Source organism: Mandrillus leucophaeus, unplaced genomic scaffold, assembly GCF_000951045.1.
Source record: "Mandrillus leucophaeus isolate KB7577 unplaced genomic scaffold, Mleu.le_1.0 Scaffold116, whole genome shotgun sequence".
Taxonomy (NCBI): Eukaryota; Metazoa; Chordata; class Mammalia; order Primates; family Cercopithecidae; genus Mandrillus; species Mandrillus leucophaeus.
The window spans coordinates 7,196,165-7,216,963 of NW_012099876.1; the positions used below are offsets into that span (position 1 = coordinate 7,196,165).

At 39.0% G+C, this 20,799-nt stretch overlaps 1 protein-coding gene across 2 annotated transcripts in view; it reads left to right on the plus strand.

The window, feature by feature from the left end:
• SPTLC3 (serine palmitoyltransferase, long chain base subunit 3) overlaps positions 1–20,799 on the plus strand; it is a 191,153-nt gene that overhangs the window by 91,517 nt on the left and 78,837 nt on the right. For both annotated transcript variants that reach the window (XM_011998882.1, XM_011998890.1), the window contains 2 exons: positions 10,488–10,612; positions 12,893–12,986. In XM_011998882.1, coding sequence (XP_011854272.1) covers positions 10,488–10,612; positions 12,893–12,986 — 219 coding nt within the window. The remainder of the gene's footprint in view (positions 1–10,487; positions 10,613–12,892; positions 12,987–20,799) is intronic.

The following is a 20,799-nucleotide window of genomic DNA, read 5'->3' on the forward strand; positions in this document are numbered from 1 at the left end:
TATCTTGGTTTCCGAAAGCCTTTTGGCAATTTCCTGAGACCTAGTAGGGTTCTGACAACGTAATTGCCCTTCTCATGACCGTGAGAGAAATTATAGCACAGCTCAATTTCAACTAGCAGGCACATTTCTGCAAGCGTAGAATTTAGTCCTATAGGTTCAACAAAGCCAAGCACAATTCAACAAGATACCACAGTAATTTTACATAAGTATAATACTTGCCAGCAAGGTGATATCTGGGATGATCAAACAATGTTGAAACTCATAGAATTTCAGAATTTGTAGATCTGCCACCTTCCATCTTCCCACATAAATACCATAAGATGAGACACATAAAACCCCAGAGATTTTTAATGACTTGCCAATCAGTGTTTCCACAGTCTGTAGGTTGAGAAGACTAGACATCAGTTCTCTTGAGTCCTACTGGAGAGCCACTTGTGCTGCTCCATGCTGCTCATAGCAAAAACCAGAAACCATCAAGATCAGAGGTCACTAAACCAATCCAGCTGCCCCCTGTTTTTGTACAGTTTTAAATAATTGGAATAATAAAAATAAGAGTAAGACTTTGTGACACATGAATATTATATGAAGTTCAAATTTCAGTGTCCGTAAAGCTTTGTTGGATCACAGCCGTACCCATTATTTTGTGTATTGTCTATGACTGTTTTCACTTTACAACAGCAGAGTTGAATAGTTGCAACAACAACCATATGGCCTGCAAAGCCCAAACCATTTATTCTCTAGATCTCCACCAAAAGTTTGCTGATCTAGACAAGTACTTGACATCACAATGATTTGGAGAAAATAAATCCTCTAGATTTAATAGCAGTGAGCCACATTTCCAAATCTCAGTTCACATCAGCCAAATACCAAGATCCTTCCTTTAGACTAAAAAACTGTCATTACAGCCAAATATATTAAGAATACCGCTGGGCATGGTGGCTCATGCCTGTAATCCCAGCAATTTGGGAGGCCAAGGCAGGCGGATCACCTGAGGTCAGGAGTTCGAGACCAGCCTGACCAACGTGGAGAAATCCCATCTCTACTAAAAATACAAAATTAGCCTGGCATGGTGGCGCATGCCTGTAATCCCAGCTACTAGGGAGGCCGAGGCAGTAGAATCACTTGAACCTGGGAGACGGAGGTTGCAGTGAGCCAAGATCACACTATTGCACTCCAGCCTGGGCAACGAGTGCGAAACTCAGTCTCAAAAAGAAAAAGAAATAAAAGAATACAAACTTCATTGACATCAGCACCTGTGTATATCTTTTAAGGCCATTGATATCAACTTGAAGAAGATGAAGGACATCATCAATATCTGCTCCTAATTTCGCATATCCAGGTGATTATCTTTGGGAAGAGGAGCATTAAGGGTGGCAGAAGAACCATGTGACAGAAATGTAATACCAATCCATTTATTCTGTACTCTTCCTGATAATGCAAAAGAGTTAGATCTGGTAGTGCAATGGAAGTCATTTCTGATCATCTTGACACCTGCATTACTTCTCATAGATAGGACATAACCTAAATATGTGACCTGACTTTCCACCTAGTGTTAAGTAGCCCAGAGTTTAAAATACTTGAGTTGCAGGGTCCAGGAGTTCATCCAGACTTTCCCTACTTTTGATCTACCTATTTTATGTTTCTATTACCATCCTTCAGGGTAAAGATGTGTATATTCCTCTGAACTATTCACCAGCTTGGAGCCCCTGTATAATTTGAGTTTATGTTAGTGAGCCCAGAAGGAGTAGAATAAACTCTTCCAATGAAGAGCTAGAACTAAAAGACCACATAGGGGCCTATGTATTAATCTTCAACAAAGGCACAATATAGAGCCTCTCATCTTATCATATACTACTTCCAGACTTAAGTCTCTGCTATTTAGTCAAAGTAAAATACAGAGGGAGTAATGAAATCACAGAACTGAGGTTCAGCAAGGTCCCTGGAGTTTAGTCTAACTTACTTTTGTGAAAGTGCATACCAAAGTCCTGAAAGTCTCAATAACTTTCCCAAGGTAACATAGTTAATGAATGGAAAGGCCATGTGTATCACCAACTCAAGAGTGCAAGAATTACTCCAGTTCCTTTTTTTATTACCAAGTTAATATTGGCCCCAATTCCCAATCTGGATTTCTACTTTTAGTCCATACTGGGGCTCCCATTTCTCAAGATGGAGCAAAGCTTTTAGATTATTATGCAGCTCCCAACATCAGGGCTTTCTCCTGGTCCTTGGTCCCAGAACCACACTGGTCAACACTGTTGACCCACTGTTTAACTAAATACAAGCCCTGTGGTCCAGAAACCTAGTGTCTCTGTCCTATGCTGGAGACTGAGGAGTCCATGGTGAGGATAGAGACTCCAGTATCTAGCATCCAAGCCATGTTCATGCAACTTGCAACTGTCCCCAGGCAGCTACCATCAAGAGATATGAATGGATCCGTTGACTCCAGTCTTGATCAATCCTCTTTGCGCTCTCTGCTTCACATACCTTGATTCCTCTCCTTTGAGTACTCCTAATGGAATCCTTTCAGTTTGTGTAAGCTTTTATAAAGACTGGAAGGAAATAATTCCTGCTTTGGACCCTGTATCATGAACCTCTTTACAAGCAAAAACTAAACCCAACCTGGTTACTTATGAAACATGGAAGGGGGGGAATAAAAACTTTTTAAGGAGAACATACATACGTTAATATTTCAGTAAATTGTCTACAATGTTTATAACAACAAATCTTTATATATTTAAGAACATACAGATGCTTAGCACCCCTTGGGCTAGCAGCTGCCAAAATTTCCTGCTTTGGAAAAAGCCATGGAATTGTGATGAAGCGTTTCATCTCTGGAGTCAGACATGCTAATTTGAATCTTGGCTCTAAACTTACTAACTGTGTGACCTTGGAACCTCCAAGGGGTCTTGAGGGTAAATTAAATTCTCAAGTTTTTTTTTTCCTCATCTATAAAATGAGGATAATAATAGTACCCACCTCAAAAAATTGGATGACAATTCAGATAAGGCTTAAAACATTTCAGTATATTAGCTTGGCACATTGTGAAGTAGATGGTCTGCATTTATCAGTTCTGTCTCCTTTAAGTAGCATCACGTTGGTACCTGTTTCCTCACTAGTAAAATAAGGATACAGTTGCTTACTTTATAGAATATGTGTAGGTGTGAGGATTAGAGAGGATATAGAGTATGAGGATTAAATTAAGCAATCATCATACATTGGTGAACACTCATTACACATTATTTATAAAAATCAATAAAACTTTAAAAAAAGATAATGGAGACCAGGGGATGAGAGAGAAGTTATCATTCTGTCTACTTAGAAAATCTTCTCTCATCAGAATTATTTTATCTGAAGGACCATCATAATTATATACCTGTGCCCCATTTAAGGTTTTTATTTACATCTGATCTAATATTTGCTAATGCTTCAACCTGCCAAAAGGCAGCTTGATTGGTAGTTTGTTTAAAATTAAGGCCTGAGTAAGTGGGCAGTTGAAAGTTATTTCCGCCATTTTTCCAGACTTCACCATGATGGAGGGTCTCTTAGCCCAGCAGCAGTGGCCTATGCTCAGTATAACTGTATGATCTAGACCCATTTCAGATACTACATCTGGCTTCCTCCAGACTATCTCGTAATGTTGGCCAGAAAAACAAAGTCACTCGAGAAGCAATATTGTTCCATAACCTCCATTAGACTGGACGGAAGTGGATCAAAGAGGGCAGCAGAGTACCCCAAATGCTTCCGAAGGATGAACTCCAAGGTGGAATTCTTTAAGCAGAATGTGAATGCTGGCTTTAATGCAAGAATTGCCAGTTCAAGCAAAGTGCCACAGATGTGAACTCATAGCTCTGACTCACAATGTGAATGGCAAGATGGGACAGCTGGCAGGTCCCCATTACAAACAGCCTGCTGTTAGGCCAGGTCTAAGGAACAGTTTATGAACAGGACACTCTGGACCAAAAGTGGCTACAGTTACAATTTGGAAAATAGTCTTCATGTGGGCTACAAAAGAAGAATTGGTAGTTGTGAAACAGGTTTGTTAATAACACCCACACTCTTTGCTATTAACCAACGTTAATATGTAGGCCAGTAATATCTGCCTAAAGAGTACAAGCCAGTCAGTATCAACAAAAATTCAGTAGACATGCATATAGTCCATAGATAGAATATTGGTACTGTATCTTGAATCTAATTTTTTATTTGACTGATGGCAGTAAACGTGGCACTTGGCACATGAAAACACTACTTAGAGAGCTGACAAGAGGATACTTCCAGTTTGTGTTTCTTATTTTATTTATAAAGCAGGTTTTGAGTATAACACTGGATAAATGAACCACCAGGACAAAAATAAGATTCATTATATGCATAACACAGCAATTTGGAGATCCATTGTCAATAGCCAATTTATGGCTGTTATTGACTTTCAGAGACTAAAATGTCACAGAGAAACAGAAAAAAAAGCTATTGTGGGTTTATTTATACCTTCAGCTAGCATTATAACTATGCTTTCTTAGGAGTTAAAAAATGCCAATGTTTGTATACCAAAGACAAAATGCTGTACTTGATTTCCAGAATTACCTAAGTACTTGGACCACCAACTGCAAGTTGACACCTTTACTCAATCAGGGTATAGCCTGAATGAATGTTTGTAGAAAGCAAAGCTTCTAGTGACTACTTTATTTCCCCAAGCTCTTCCTACATTTTTATTTTTTGAATATGAAGAGCAGGAAGAGTAAAGCAGCCCTTGATTAAAAGGAAGATTTTTCATTATTCCTTTAAAAACCCACCTCACGCCAGACCAGTCCAATCTGATTTTCAAAGGCATGGCTTCCTGAAGTAGAAGTGGTGAAAGATCCTCAGCCATCCTGGGACTCTTTCAGGTTTGTTAATAAAGTCTGAGCTATGAACACTAAACAGAGAAATTCCATGGTAATGGAATTTGGGGATTATTGTTTTCTATATAAATGAAGGTAAGCCCCTAGATGCAAAACCGCTCTTAACTTGTAACTCTGTTGTGAGACATCTGGTCATAGAAAGTGGTCTTGCATCTAGCAGCTAAAAGTCACTTTGCTAACCACGTGCCCACTGGAAATCCTGAAAAAGGACTGTGTCTGGGGACCTCAGACCTCAGATGGACACTGGCAATTCCTTTTTCCTCTCTTTTCCTTTGTTTTCTTTTTCCTTTTCTTTCTTTCTTTTTTTTTTTTTTAATGAGATCTTGCTTTGTCACCCAGGCTGGTGTGCAGTGATGTGATCATAGCTCACTTCAGCCTCAACCTCCTAAGCGCAATCCTCTCACCTCAGCCTCCCAAATAGCTGGGGTGGTGCGTACCACCACGCCCAGCTACTTTACTTTTTATTTATTTTTTAGAGATGGGGTTCTCACCGTATTGGCCAGGCTGGTCTCAGACTCCTGACTTCAAGTAATCCTCCTGCCTCAGCCTCCCAAAGTGCTGGGATTATAGGCATGAACCACTGTGCCTAGCCTCCTCCCGATCTTTAAGCCAGGTCTAATGGAAAGGATCTTGTAGTGAGCAATTTCTCAGAATGGTCTTAGACACACCCACTTCTCATGAGTTGGCTGGCTGTTTGTGTGACAACACATTCCACATTAACCTAACAACTTTTAGTGATGCAACTGTTGTAGATTAAGCTCCTGAGATAGCAGGTTTTGGAAAGATTAAGGGTGGAGAAAGACAAATGGAGTTGCATCATGAACTTCTACTCATGCACTTCTGGGTGACTGGACCAGTTGTCACCTGACCCTCTGGGCAGGAAAGGGGAAATATATCAAGTTGGCAAAGTTTGGGCACCTTGTGTCTTTACTAGAAGACTTCTCTAGGAATGAATGTCTTCAGGCTGGTATTCACTGCCTAGTCACCTTATTGCCTTGGCATTGCATGGCCTTTTGATCTTCTTCCCTGTGCCATCTCCTACTCTAAGCTCAGCCCTGTCTTAGTTATTCATCAAAAGACCCCATATAACTCTACAAGTACCTACTATGTGTCAGCACTGTGCTAGACACTGTGGTTGCTAAGACAAACATCTATGACACCATCATAGAATGTCTGATACTATGGCCATCTATGATACTATTGTCAGTATCTATGGAAGTCATGAAGTCTCACACACAGTATCTGCACCCCAAGGACTCTTTCTGTACTAGAGAAGATTGCCCTGGGAACATTCTCAGTTCAACTTAATAAGTGCTGCAATCATCATATGATAAATGTTATTCAATCTCAGAAGAGAAGAATGATGAGTTTTCCCTGGGGAAGCTGAGAAAGGCTTCAGAGAAAAGGTGAAGGGCAAAAAGATGATTTTATGTGGAGGAAATAGCACGTGCAACATTGGGAAAGCCTAAAATGGCATTTATCTGAATCCCTCTGCAAACTTCCAGGAAAGGTAGCCAGAGGCCACACAGCTGGTAATGGAAGAGCTAAAGCCAGAACCTAGCCTCCTGATACCCAGGCTGTTGGCCTTTTCACTGTCTATTCTTGGAACCATTCCCATTGGGAAGAAGCCTCTTTTAGGTAAACGCAAATCTGGCAAATGATATGCCCATGTTTTATTCCTAAATACCAGTTTCTCTTCCTGTTCCATAATATATCTTTGATGATACAAAGTTTGAAATTACAATGTAAACTTTAAACATTGCACCAAATCTTGAGTCAGATTGACTATTAGAACACTTGTTTTTCAAGAAATGGGGGAAGGATTCCCTATTTAATAAATGGTGCTGGGAAAATTGGCTAGCCATAAGTAGAAAGCTGAAACTGGATCCTTTCCTTACTCCTTATATGAAAATTAATTCAAGATGGATTAGAGACATAAATGTTAGACCTAATGCCATAAAAATCCTAGAATAAAACCTAGGTAATACCATTCAGGACATAGGCATGGGCAAAGACTTCATGTCTAAAACACCAAAAGCAATGGCAACAAAAGCCAAAATTGACAAATGGGATCTAATTAAACTAAAGAGCTTCTGCACAGCAAAAGAAACTACCATCAGAGTGAACAGGCAACCTACAGAATGGGAGAAAATTTTTGCAATCTACTCACCTGACAAAGGGCTAATATCCAGAACCTACAAAGAACTCAAACAAATTTACAAGAATAAAAAAACAAACAACCCCATCAAAAAGTGGGCAAGGGATATGAACAGACATTTCTCAAAAGAAGACAGTCATACAGCCAACAGACACATGAAAAAATGTTCGTCATCACTGGCCATCAGAGAAATGCAAATCAAAACCACAATGAGATACCATCTCACACCAGTTAGAATGGCAATCATTAAAAAGTCAGGAAACAACAGGTGCTGGAGAGGATGCGGAGAAATAGGAACACTCTTACACTGTTGGTGGGACTGTAAACTAGTTCAATCATTGTGGAAAACAGTATGGCGATTCCTCAAGGATCTAGAACTAGAAATACCATATGACCCAGCCATCTCATTACTGGGTATATACCCACAGGATTATAAATCATGCTGCTATAAAGACACATGCACACGTATATTTATTGCAGCACTATTCACAATAGCAAAGACTTGGAATCAACCCAAATGTCCATCAATGACAGACTGGATTAAGAAAATGTGGCACATATACACCATGGAATACTATGCAGCCATAAAAATGAATGAGTTTGTGTCCTTTGTAGGGACATGGATGCAGCTGGAAACCATCATTCTCAGCAAACTATCGCAAGAACAGAAAATCAAACACCGCATGTTCTCACTCATAGGTGGGAATTGAACAATGAGATCACTTGGACACAGGAAGGGGAACATCACAGACTGGAGCCTATTATGGGGAGGGGGGAAGGGAGGAGGAATGGCATTGGGCGTTATAACTAATGTAAATGACGAGTTGATGGGTCCTGACGAGTTGATGGGTGCAGCACACCAACATGGCACACGTATACATATGTAACAAACCTGCACATTGTGCACATGTACCCTGGAACTTAAAGTATAATCAAAAAAAAAAAAAAAAAAAAAAAAAAAAAACTTTTTTTTTTTTGTTTTTTTTTTTTTTTTTTTTTTGAGATGGAGTCTCACTCTGTCACCCAGGGTGGAGTGCAATGGGGCAATCTCGGCTCACTGTAACCTCCGCCTCCCGGGTTCAAGTGATTCTCCTGCCTCAGCCTCCTGAGTAGCTGGGATTACAGGCATGCGCTACTATGCCAGGCTAATTTTTTTTTTTTTTTTTGGTATTTTTAATAGAAATGGGGTATCACCATGTTGGCCAGGTTGGTCTTGAACCTTAGGTAATCCACCTGCCTCGGCCTCCCAAAATGCTGGGATTACAAGTGTGGGCCACCGCACCTGGCCTAGAATGCTTGTTTTACTATGTCTTCTAATAACTTTGGGGATAAATAAATTCTGGTTTGAAAAGCAAGGCCCCTCAGTGTGACCTCTCATGAACGGCAAAGATCAAGAAGTGTCCTCTTCAACATGAAATGCAATAGAAATCTTAGAACTGACCATTCAGTACCTTCTCACTATTTTAGCACAGTAAGAAAACTAATTTACCAATTTAAATACATTCTTATATCATACTCTGTATATTAAACTATGTTGATCCTTGGGCAAAAGGAAGTATGTTTATAGCGGCCCTAAACATGATAACAATACTCCTGTAACTTAAATCCGAGCAACAGCTCCTATGTTCTATGTGTGTAAATTACAGCATCTCTCCACTTGTACATTTTTCCGTTCTGTCAGTTATATCATTTAGAAAGCATTGCTCAATAAAAACAGGAGGCAAGACGCATGTGTAATATTAAATTTTCTAATAACCACATTTAATAAGGAAAAAAACGGTAAAATCAATTTAATTATACATTTTCTTTAACACAGTATGTCAGACTATTGCCATTTAAATGTGTAATCACTATAAAAAATATCGGGCTGGGTGCAGTGGCTCACACCTGTAATCCCAGCACTTTGGGAGGCCAAGGCGGGTGGATTGCCTGAGCTCAGGAGTTCGAGACCAGCCTGGGCAACACGGTGAAACCCCATCTCTACTAAAATACAAAAAATTAGCCGAGCGTGGGGGCATGTGCCTGTAGTCCCAGCTACTCGGGAGGCTGAGGCAGGAGAATTGATTGAATCCGGGAGGCCGAGGCTGCAGTGAATCGAGATCACACCACTGCACTCCAGCCTGGGCTACAGAGCGAGACTCTATCTCAAAAAAAAAAACAGTACTATTTTACATTCTTTTTGTCATCATACTATGGCTTCAGAAAATGACACATATTTTATACTTATAGCATATCTTAATAAAGACATTAAATTTCCAATAATTAATATGAAATATAATGCTATCAAAAAATAAATTTGCAGTTGGTGAAATGCACTTTACTATGCTTTAGCTTTACATTTTATGTTACTTAAAATTAAATAAAACTTGAAATTCAGTTTCTCCATTGCACTAACCACATATAGCTGGTGGCTACCATATTGGACTGTGCAGACCTAGGAGTTCAAGTGATAGCAAACAGAAAATATGAGGAGCAAGCATCAACATTTGCTGTAGCAAAGCATGAGGGGATTATGTTTAAGGAGGGATCAAAGGGCAAACATATAAGCGATTGTAAAGAGGTAAAAACTACACTTTGGAGTTAAACTAGATTATCTCTGTTGCTTTTTATTGGTAACCTCTTAACTCTCAGTTTTCTTATCTGTGAAGTAAAAATACCTGCATTATTGGCTTCTAAGATTAAATGAGAGAACCTAAATAGTGGGCTTAACACAGTATCTAGTACATTCCAAAGGTTCAATAAATTATAAGATTCAATAAATTATTGGTATCTATGGAAGTCATTGAATCCGTTTTGCATTTAGGTGTGGGGAAACTCTGATGGGGTTATAATTTAATTAATTACTTGTGAGATGTAGAGTAAAAAGAGAGAATTGTGGGTGTTTTTTGTAAATTTTATTTCACTTACAGCATGGTGAAAAGTGCACCAGTCGTAAGTATACAGCTCAATGGATCTTCACAAAGCAAACATACCTACGTAACAAATGCAGAAATAGAACATTCAGAGAATCTAAAAACCATCTTCATGCTCCTAATAAAAATAACTACTATCCTGACTTCTAACACTGTAGATTTGTTTTGCCTGTTTGCAAACTTTACGTAAACGAAATCATACAGCCTGTACTTTTTTAGATATCTGACTTCTTTCACTCAACAACAGATTTGTGAGATTTATCCACAATGTTGTGTGGAGCAGCAGTTCGTTCTTTCTCATTGCTGTATTGAATTCCACTATACAAATACCCCACATTGTATTTTTCCATTCTACAATAGTTGAATATTTGGGCTATTTCTAGATTCGGGCAATGGCAAATCTTCCTGCTACAAGCACTCTTGTATAGGTCTTTTGGTGATGTGTATGTACTGGAATTTGAGTTTTCAATCTTGGCCTTGTTGAAAAGTGAAGGCTCACTCCTCATGTAATTTTATGTGCAGGCACCTTGGATAAGCACAAGGAGCTGGAGGACCTTGTGGCTAAGTTCCTGAATGTGGAAGCAGCTATGGTCTTTGGGATGGGATTCGCAACTAACTCAATGAATATCCCAGCATTAGTTGGAAAGGTGAGAAGTTTGTTAACATAATTGTCTTCTACTGTATTACTCCTAAGAATTGTAACTCTGAGCAGGTCCTTGTTAGAAGTATGGCTGAGATGGGCACGGTGACTCATGCCTGTAATCCCAGCACTTTGGGAGGCCGAGGCGGGTAAATCACAAGGTCAAGAGATCAAGACCATCCTGGCCAACATGGTGAAACCCCATCTCTACTAAAAATACAAAAATTAGCTGGGCGTGGTGGCGCGCACCTATAGTCCCAGCTACTCAGGAGGCTGAGGCAGGAGAATTGCTTGAAACCAGGAAGTGGAGATTGCAATGAGCCAAGATCAGGCCACTGCATTCCAGCCTGATGACGGAGCGAGACTCCATCTCAAAAAAAAAAAAAAAGAAGAAGAAGAAGTACGTGTGAGAAGGTTCTTTTCTTAGGAGAAACTGACTGGAAATCGGTATTTTTGAATAAGTATGCAGCTTAGTCCAGCAAATCTTTTCATGATATTGCTGATTATATAATTGCAACCCTAGACATGGGTCAGAATTCATCTTCAAAGACAGTTTAACAAAGCAATCATAATTTTGGGCTCCTGAGTTCCCATTTGCAACTTCTCATATCTAATATTTATTAAGCATTTACTTGGACAAAATATTTTTCCTATGTTACTCATTTATTTTTTCATTCAATAAACCAATTCTTGAGAATCTACTATGTCTTCATATAAGGGAAGATACAAGACATACAAAGATGAACAAGACCTGTGTCTTTTAAATTTATGTACTTTAGAGTCTAACGGGTCAAAAATATACTGAACAAAGTAGGACAAATACCATAGAAAAGGCATGCCCATATTTGAGGAAAGACAAAGAGCTGCCCAAAACCCTTCCTGAGAAAGTCTGCAATGTCTGTGCAAAAATAGTGAGAGGAGAACAGAATTTTAACAGATAAATAAGTTGTATTTAGGACACGAAGAGGGAACAGCATGTGTAAAATACATAGGTTTGGAGGAACTAGAATATAGAATAGTGGTCAAAGAAAAGATCAGAAATGAAAGCAGGTGCCAAATGGCAATGAGCCATATAGTGACAATCATGCCGGCATTTGAAATTGTTCCTCAGAAAAAAAAATGGGAAGTTGGCTGGTTCATTGCAAGTAAGCAAGTACATTAATCAAATTTATGCCTTTGAAAATGTGTCTCATCACAACTACATGCAATGTATGGTCTTAGACTGGATTTTGCAATGAACAACATCAAAGGAATGATGATGTCTATTAAGAGCTTTAAGACATCATTAGAAAAGTTGGGGAAATTTAAATTTGAACTGTCTATCAAATGATAGTGTTGTAAAAGCATTGAACTTCTTGAATGTGATCATTGAATTGTGATTTTTGTAGGAGAATGTCCTGTTCTCAGGAAAGGCGAAGTAGTAGGCTTACAAATAACTCCTAAATGTTCCACCAGAAAAATTACAAATATGCATATATCTAGAGTACAAATATATGGGAATGTTTGTGGCTTTTGCCTCAGAAAAACTCAAAACATGGCTATGTGTGAAACTATAGAAATATAAGGGAAAATTCAAAGATTCTGGAAGGCCACAAAAGACAAAGGTTCACCATAATTTGCCTGTATTTTTGGTATGCTTAAGCAGTTTTGCAATTTAGAAATGTTTAACTTAAAAAGAAAAATAATTTTACAAAGAGTAATTTGCAAGCAGTAACTTAGACTGACTTAATCCACATACCGCAGACTGAATTGCCATCTATACTTTTCCATATTCAAAGTTTTTGACTGTAACACAGTGATGTTTTTGCCTACATGGGATGTTAATACAGTGGAAAACGAGAATCAGAAGTAAGAGCTTAAATTGTCCTGCACAAAAGACCCCTGCCTTTCAGTAGGAATAACTAAAACTGTTCCAAATAATCCCTCATGGAAGTGCCCCTACAAGTTCATAACCCACCCAAAAACCTACCAATCTTCCTGTCGGAGATCAACACTTTAGGCTCTCCCTGGTGCTTAACAAAGATCTTGGATGAACTTCTCGACTGCAAACTCTACGTAAATGTTGCCGTGAACATGTAATATCTTAAAACAACTCCCATCTCCATCAGCTGACTGCTATACATGATTTTATCCATATAGACACCAGGTTAAACTCTTGGCCTTTTAAAATTAAAGTGAGTTTTAGAAATTGGTGTTGCGGGTTTTAGAGTGCCTTCCTGTCCCCTCAAGTTGTTTTTCCTTGGTTTTATTTATTGGCTTGTGTTTTGTGTGCTTGCTTTCTGCACAGGGATGCCTCATTTTAAGTGATGAGTTAAACCACACATCGCTTGTGCTTGGGGCCCGACTCTCAGGTGCAACCATAAGAATCTTCAAACACAACAGTGAGTGTCAATGTATTTATTCAACATGTACTGGCTTGCTCCTAGAAGAAAGTAAAGATTATTGATGAGGCTTTGTTCTGTTTTTCAAGCTGACAACGTAGCCTCATGAAACACAATTATGTTTATATTCACTACTGGCTTGTTAACCTCTGGTGACCTGGAACAAATGGTTGAAGAGCATTAAACATCCAGATTGTTAAGTGTAACCCAAACACATTAATGTCACTGTTAGTGGTTTTGCAATGTGGCCTCTAGAGCCATGATTGCTCTCTTAGGACTGCCATTTAATTATCAGAAGTGTTATAACTCTTCCCTTTCTACAACTCTGTCTTGAGGAAGTTTGGAGACTTAAGTTTTGTGTTATGGTCGGTTAAAAAATGAGCCTATTCCTTAGAAGAATGCCTCCTTTTACTTTGCCCACCCACAGATGCTCAGCTCCCCACCTAACAAAACCATCTATTCAACTTCATTGAAATGTCCTTTCAGGCTCTGGTTTGTGCGGTTGGGTGGTGAGGAGCAGGCAGAAGCCTATTTCTTTTGGAGACTTGATGAGGCAGCATGGAAATTATCAGGGAACACTTTGAAGGAGGTGGATGGTGGTGGACACCTGAGTTCTCTCGTCCAGCTCTGTTTCTGACTTACTGCGTCACTTTGTATAAATCCTTTCATCAGAGATTCTTTTTTTCAGTGCCTGATTATTTTTGTTGCTCTTCCCTGAAACATCTCTTTCTTTTCCAAGAGCAGCCTACTGCTCTGCCCTGTGCCAAGAGGAATGAAGTGATTATGCTCAGCTCTTTCATGTCAAACTTCTGCCAACACCTCTCATGGCATTTCTTCACTACAACATAAACAATGAAGGAATAAATTTATCTTTAGTTCATTATGTCCTCTCTGTTTTATCTGCCTTTGAGTATTCCATCTGGTTATCCTAGTTGAGGGATTTTTCCTTGTGCCATTACCAAAATTGCAAACCAAATGATAGTGTGAAAAGAGCACTTAGGTGTCTTCACGTTTGATTAGTTTGCATTTATGGAGCACATTAAAGCCCTTTTACAAAACATAAATAAATAAATAAATAAATCCTTTCATCTTTCTTGCATTCAGTTTCCTCATCTGTAAAATGAGGTGTCAAACTCTGTGATAGGTAAGGATCCTCCTAGCTGAAGGGTTTTGATTCTAATTTGTTATTGTCGTTGGAAAATTCCCTTCTGTCTGTGCATGTGTGCACGCATGCAAACACATGCACACACGTGTACACATATAAATTTGTTTTCTCTTTCTTCCTTACCACCTTTCTCTCCTGCCTTCGCTTCTCCATTTTTCCCTGTTCCTCCTTCCTAGCTCTCCCCTCCATCCTCCAAGGAGGTAACAAAGTTTGAAGTGACAAGAAGAAGGTTGACAGAGAACTGAGGAAGAATTGTTTCAATTCTGTTCTGCCCACCTCGCAGCAATCTTAAACCAAAGGACAATTGTCTCATGAGGGAGGAAACAAAATGCATGGGAGTATTCTCAAGTGAACCCCCTTGTCTAACTCGTACAGTTGTTCAAATGAAAAATCTATGGCTCTCACTGAGTGGGGTGAGGTCTGGCTATGCCTTACTGAGCCATTTTCAGTAGCTATGTGAAGATGAACACTTAGAGTGAAGTTCAGGACCAGACCTTCCAGAAGAGCCAAACTGTGGCCTGCTCAGACTTATACAGTGGCTATAACATCTAGCTTAATGTCATTCAAAATACGTTGACTTCGTTTGTCCATTTCGCATCGGACACTCAATTTTGGCTTTAGACTTTGATAAGCCAAGTTAAATTCTTTCAGCTCTGCCTGAAATATCACAGATTGTCACATCTAGACTCAAATCATTTTGGCAGTGTTGGGAATTCATGTTTGGAGTAGACATCTTTCAGGGCTCCGAGTACATTTATTAAGAGACTACAAGGAATGCCTTTGGTATTAGCTCAAGTGTGTTGTGCCCTTTGATTCTTCAATGTGACAGATGATTGCTGATCAAAGGCTCTGTCTAGTTGGCAAAGGATAAAGGGGATAGCTAGGCAGTCATTCAACTGTAGTTCCATCTACGTATGTGGTTAAACGTGATAATCTCACTTCCAGAGAGAGACATAGTTGGATTATTATCTCTCTGGAACAGATCAACACTATCATCATCAATGTAAACCTCTTATTTCTTCACTCCATTCTACTGTGTCACTGCTCTTAACGCTAGCTGCACAATAGTGGCATCTAGGGAACATCCATAAAAGACCAATGACTGTGCCCACCTCAGATCAACTCAGTCCAAATATCTGTCATATGCATAGACAGATAAGTAAACATACATACATATATAAATGACCAACCAGGAGACTAAACGTAAGCTTCATTAATCTTTGACCAAGCATTCCCTAGTCTCCAGCTTAAGGCTTTTAGGGTAGAAATCCTCCAAGATGACCGCCGCTGGGTTGGGGCCAAGACATCTGCATTTTTTTCAGAGTTCCCCAGATGATTATAATGCATGCTGAGAGATATTAAGACCTAGAATCTTATTGTGTTGAACCTCCTTTAATCTAAGCTGTCCTGAGACCTTGCCAGTGTGCCCTGGGATATACCACCAGACAACTGTCATATTAGATATCCTCACTCTTCCTCTCTCTACTCTTTTACACTCATGATTGAAAGTTGGCAGAGAATGTGTTCCGAGCCAAAATTTATTAAGCATTTATTGAGATTCTGATTCAGAAGGACTATAAAAATGATAAGGAATATCTTAGCTACCTGAGGGCTTGGAATCTAGTAGGAAAGGCAGATGTGTATGCAAGTTACTGTATAAAGTGAAATGGGCCGTGATGACATCAAGCAGTGGTTAAGAGTATGGACTTTGGCTACAGCACTTTCTCACACCCACTAAAATAACTAAAATTAAAAAGGTGACAATGCCAAATGTTAGCAAGGATGTGGAGCGACTAGAACATGCAGCCATTGCCTATGGAGTGTAAAATGGTACAACTTCTTTGGAAAGTTATTTGGCAAAGTTTTGTAAAGCAAAACATGCCCCTGTATATGACCCAGAAATTCTATACCTAGATATTTACCCAAAAGGAATGAAAGTGTGTGTCCACTAAAAGGCTTGTACAAGAATGTTCATAGCATCTTTATTCATAATAGCCAAAATCTGGAAACAATCCAACTGTCTACCAACAGAAGAGTAGAAAAAAACTGTTACTTATTTATACAATAGAACACTACTCTACAATTTAAAAAAAGCAACAGGCTACTGCTACACATAACATGGCTGACTCTCAAGAAAAATTATTTTAATTAGTTTGAGTGAAATAAACCAGACACAAATGTGTATACATACTGTGTGAGTTCATTTACAGTCAATTCAAAAATAGACAAAACTAATCTATGATGATAGAAATCTTATCAATGCTTGTCTCTGGTTTGGAGGGAGGGAATTGGTGAGAAGAGGCATAAAAGAACTGTCTGGGGCGATATTTTGATGGGGCAATGGTTACGTTCTTATGTAAATTCATGGAATTGTACACTTAATATCTGTATGTTTCCCTGTAAGTAAATTTAAGCTAACAATATTATTATAATCATACAATATATATAAAAGTAAAACCATTGCTCCAATATTTTGAAACAGAGTACAGGCTTTGACCCATGCATTTGTATCCTTATCCTCCAGCTTATTAGACTGTGAGACCGTAGTCCTAGACACACTACTTTACGTTCTGGATCTCAATTTTCCTATTCCAAAACTGAGGATAATTGTGATACACAAATAATACCATGGTTGCAAAAGGCATATAAGTGCTTAGCACAATGCCTGGCATTGGAAACTACTGAATTATTTGTAGTTGCTACATTATTACTATTATTACCCTTGTCATTGTCGTCAGTGCCACTAAGGGACAGTAGAAAATATTATGGAAAAATGAAGAGTCTGTTTCTCCTTGGGAACTGCATAAAATGGAGGGCATTTGCAGTAGATGCTGAAGGATTAAGATAATTCTAATCAGGAAAGAAGAAAAGATTATTTCAAGCAGAATACTAATCTGGAGCATGCACAGAGCAGCAGGACTTTCAGCGTGACCTGAATGTGGGGCTGAACTACTAGAGCAGAGGCTGACAGATAAGACCTTGGCCAGTTAATGTACAAAAATTAAGATGTACACACAAGCTAAGAATGTATGTACTTCAAAAATCAACAAAAGGCACCTGGGAGTTCCACTTATCACCATACTGTTCCCTGAATAAACTGGTTTTTCTCAAAACATTTAGTTGCCTTCTCATATGTCTAGTAGAGATGGAAACAGAGACACAAGCTTTAAGTTAAAGCTTTGAACAGCATTGGATGAAAAAAAAAAACATACTTAATAATTCTGAAGATCATCTGTCTCTAAAGCAGTGTTCTCTCAGAATTTCTCTATTCTCTGTTTGTTTGATTTTTTAATTGTTTTGTTTTGTTTTGTTTCTGTTTTTCCATTTGCTATTGCTTGGAAGTCATCAGTGAGGGGCAAACGGACCCTGTGTGTCTCCAGATATGATACCCTAAAAAGCCTTTGACATCATTTATATGGGATGCAGGCTAGGGCACTGAATCCTAGACAACCCCAAATTAGGAATGGTCTATTTTTAAAAAAGGAATTGTATTTTCTAAACATATCAATACTATAAGAGACAGTGAAAGGTTGAGGAAATGGCCCAGATTAAATCATATGAAAGAACAGTATCAACCAAGTGCAGTGGTGGGTCCTAACTAGATTCCAAAAGAGACAGAAAATGCATAAAGGAAATTACTAGGCTGATTTGAAAAATTGGAAGATGTGTGGTAAATTAGATAATACTAGATAAGAATAGTGTATCAACATTAAAACTACTGAAGTGGATCATTTCACCATAGTCCAGGAATAGACAACCTACGACCTGTGAGCTAAGAACACTTTTACATATTTAAAGCATCGTAGAAACAACAAAGAAGACTACACAACAGAGACTGTATGTGGTCTACAAAGCCTAAAGTAAAACTATCTGGATTTTTATAGAAAAAGTTTGCTGAATCTTGCTGTAATCATATAAGAATACCCTATTCTTAAGGGGGAGAATACCCTATTCTTAAAGAAGACACACTGAATTATTTAGGGGTAAAGACCATGATATATGCAACTTAGTCTTAATTCAGGGAAAAAAATTTGTGTGTGTGTGTACGTGTGTGTACACACACACATTTAAACACAGGTGGACAGACATAGCTATAAATATGCACAGACGTAGGTGTTAATAGGTGAATCTAGGTTAAAGTAAGTGGGTGTCCTTTACAGTCCTTTTATTCTTGGAATTTTTCTGTTATGTTTGAAATTATTTCCAAGTAAAATTTTGCTTTAAATTCTTAACTTTTTGCGAAATTATAATTTAAGAGTTACATTTTATCTCCCGATTTTACAAAGCTCTCAAAACATTCAACAACTTATTCTTCATGCCCTCCCTTTGTACTCGTGAAAAATAGATAATAGTTATTATCTCTATCCTAACAATGAATGTTAGCTGTTGTTATTAATACTAGCAGCTAGCATTTATTGAGAAAGGCCTCTGTGCCAGATGCTGAGCTAATGGCCTTCTCTTATTTATTTAGCCCTGTGAAGAATTCCATGAGGTAGGAACTGCTTTACAAATGAGAAGATTCAGGCTTAGAGTTATTAAGCAACTTGTCCAAGATCATACAACTGATTAATAGTGAAGCCTGGAGCTGTCTAGGTAAATACTGCCCTTCCCAACTAATTGAGAATTGGGTGCAGCTAGGGTCAGAGTCTCTCCTCTAATCCATGGGAGTCTATTATGCCTAAGCTGCTGTTGCTCTTCTGCTCTCTTTGGTAGGAAAAATAATGCTCACCCCCCAAAAATGTCCATGCCCTCATCCCCAGAACCTGTGAACATTATGTTGCCTGGCAAAGGGAATTCAGGTTGCAGATGGAATTCAGGCTGCAAAACAGCTAACCTTAAAGTAAAGAGACTATCCACGTAGGTCTGGTGCAATCATAGGGTTATTAAATGTGGAAAAGACAAGCAAAAGAGTGAGGGTCAGGGGAATGCAATGTGAGAAAGACTTATAGAGCCCTTGCTGACTTTGAAGATGAAAGAAGACCACAAGCTAAGCAATGCAGGAAGCATTTCCCCAGAAGCCGGAAAAACCAAGGACATGGATTCTCCCCTAGAGCTTCTAGACAGAGATACAGCCCTGCCAATATCTTGATTTTTCACCCAGTCGAACCCATTTCAGACTTCTGACCTCTAGAACTGTAAGAGAAGTTTGTGTTGTCTTAAAGTCACTAAGTTTACTCTAACTTCTTACAGCAGCAATAGGAAAGTGCTAGGCTTTCATTCACAGGTGCACAAAACCCTTGTTCCCACACACCCAAATGTTTAAATACAACTTTGAAACATGAGCATATTCTGCTTCTGTTGTATTTACATCACAAAAACAGCCCCCTTGAGAGCAGGGTTATTTCCAGGGTCCTCTGAATGACTTCTTTCTTGAGAGGTGAGGGAAGCAAAAAGTATAAGGAGAGGGAAAGAACTGAATGGAGTTAAAATATGTGCAGCATCAGATGCTGCTGGCTCTGTTTCTTGCTCTGCCATTCCCAGGAGAATACTAACTGCTTTAGTATGCAGTGATGCCTTAATCCTTGATACGCATCCACACAGATTGGACTGATAATACAGAGATTGTTTAGGATCTGCAGAACCTGTGTGTGCATGACACATACAACCAGTCCAGATAGAAGCTAATAACTTGTGAGACAGGTTTTAAGAATGGCCACCTGCACTGGAGCATTTGCACACACTGGGATTGTGGAATTTCATGCAACCCTAAACTTGTTCTGCTCTCATGGACTGTCATCTGCTTCATGTCCTCTCCTTACACCTTAACAGTACTCTTCCGCCTGTTGGAGAGGAGGAGGTTCTATTTTTTTGTAGTACCAGTGGAAGTGGACATCCTTAGTTATTTAATCCAACTATAAATGAACCAGAATTCTGGGCCCTTGAGTTTTTGAATTATCTGTAGGAAAAAGGTACCTAAGGTATACTTAAACTTACTCAGACCATCATAATAAACTTTTAAGCCTGTGTGAATAGGCTTCACCATTAACTCCAAAACTATTCATTATTCCTCTCTCTCCATTTCCCACAAAGCCACAATGAATACCTGAGAAGATTAAATAGAAGGAAAGTTCTGCAAGGGAGCAAAATCAGAACACCGAAAGTCTATTTCCTTAAAAAAAAAAGAAAAAGACTCAGAAGCGCATTTTAGTGATGCTAAATTCAAAACTGGGTACTAGAGCCAGGCCTGGTGGTTCATAACTGTAAGCCCAACTACTTGGTTAGCTAAGATGGATCACTTGAGGCCAGGAGTTCAACACCAGCCTGAGCAACATAACAAGACCTTATTTCTTTCTTTCTTTTCTTAATACTTTAAGTTCTAGGGTACATATGCACAACGTACAGGTTTGTTACATATGTATACATGTGTCATGTTGGTGTGCTGCACACATTAACTCATCATTTACATTAGGTATATCTCCTAATGCTATCCCTCCCCCATCTCCCCACCCCACAACAGGCCCCAGTGTGTGGTGTTCCTCACCCTGTGTCTAAGTGTTCTTATTGTTCAATTCCCACCTATGAGTGAGAACATGTGGTGTTTGGTTTTCTGTCCTTCCGATAGTTTGCTCAGAATGATGGTTTCCAGCTTCATCCATGTCCCTACAAAGGACATGAACTCATCCTTTTTTATGGCTGCATAGTATTCCA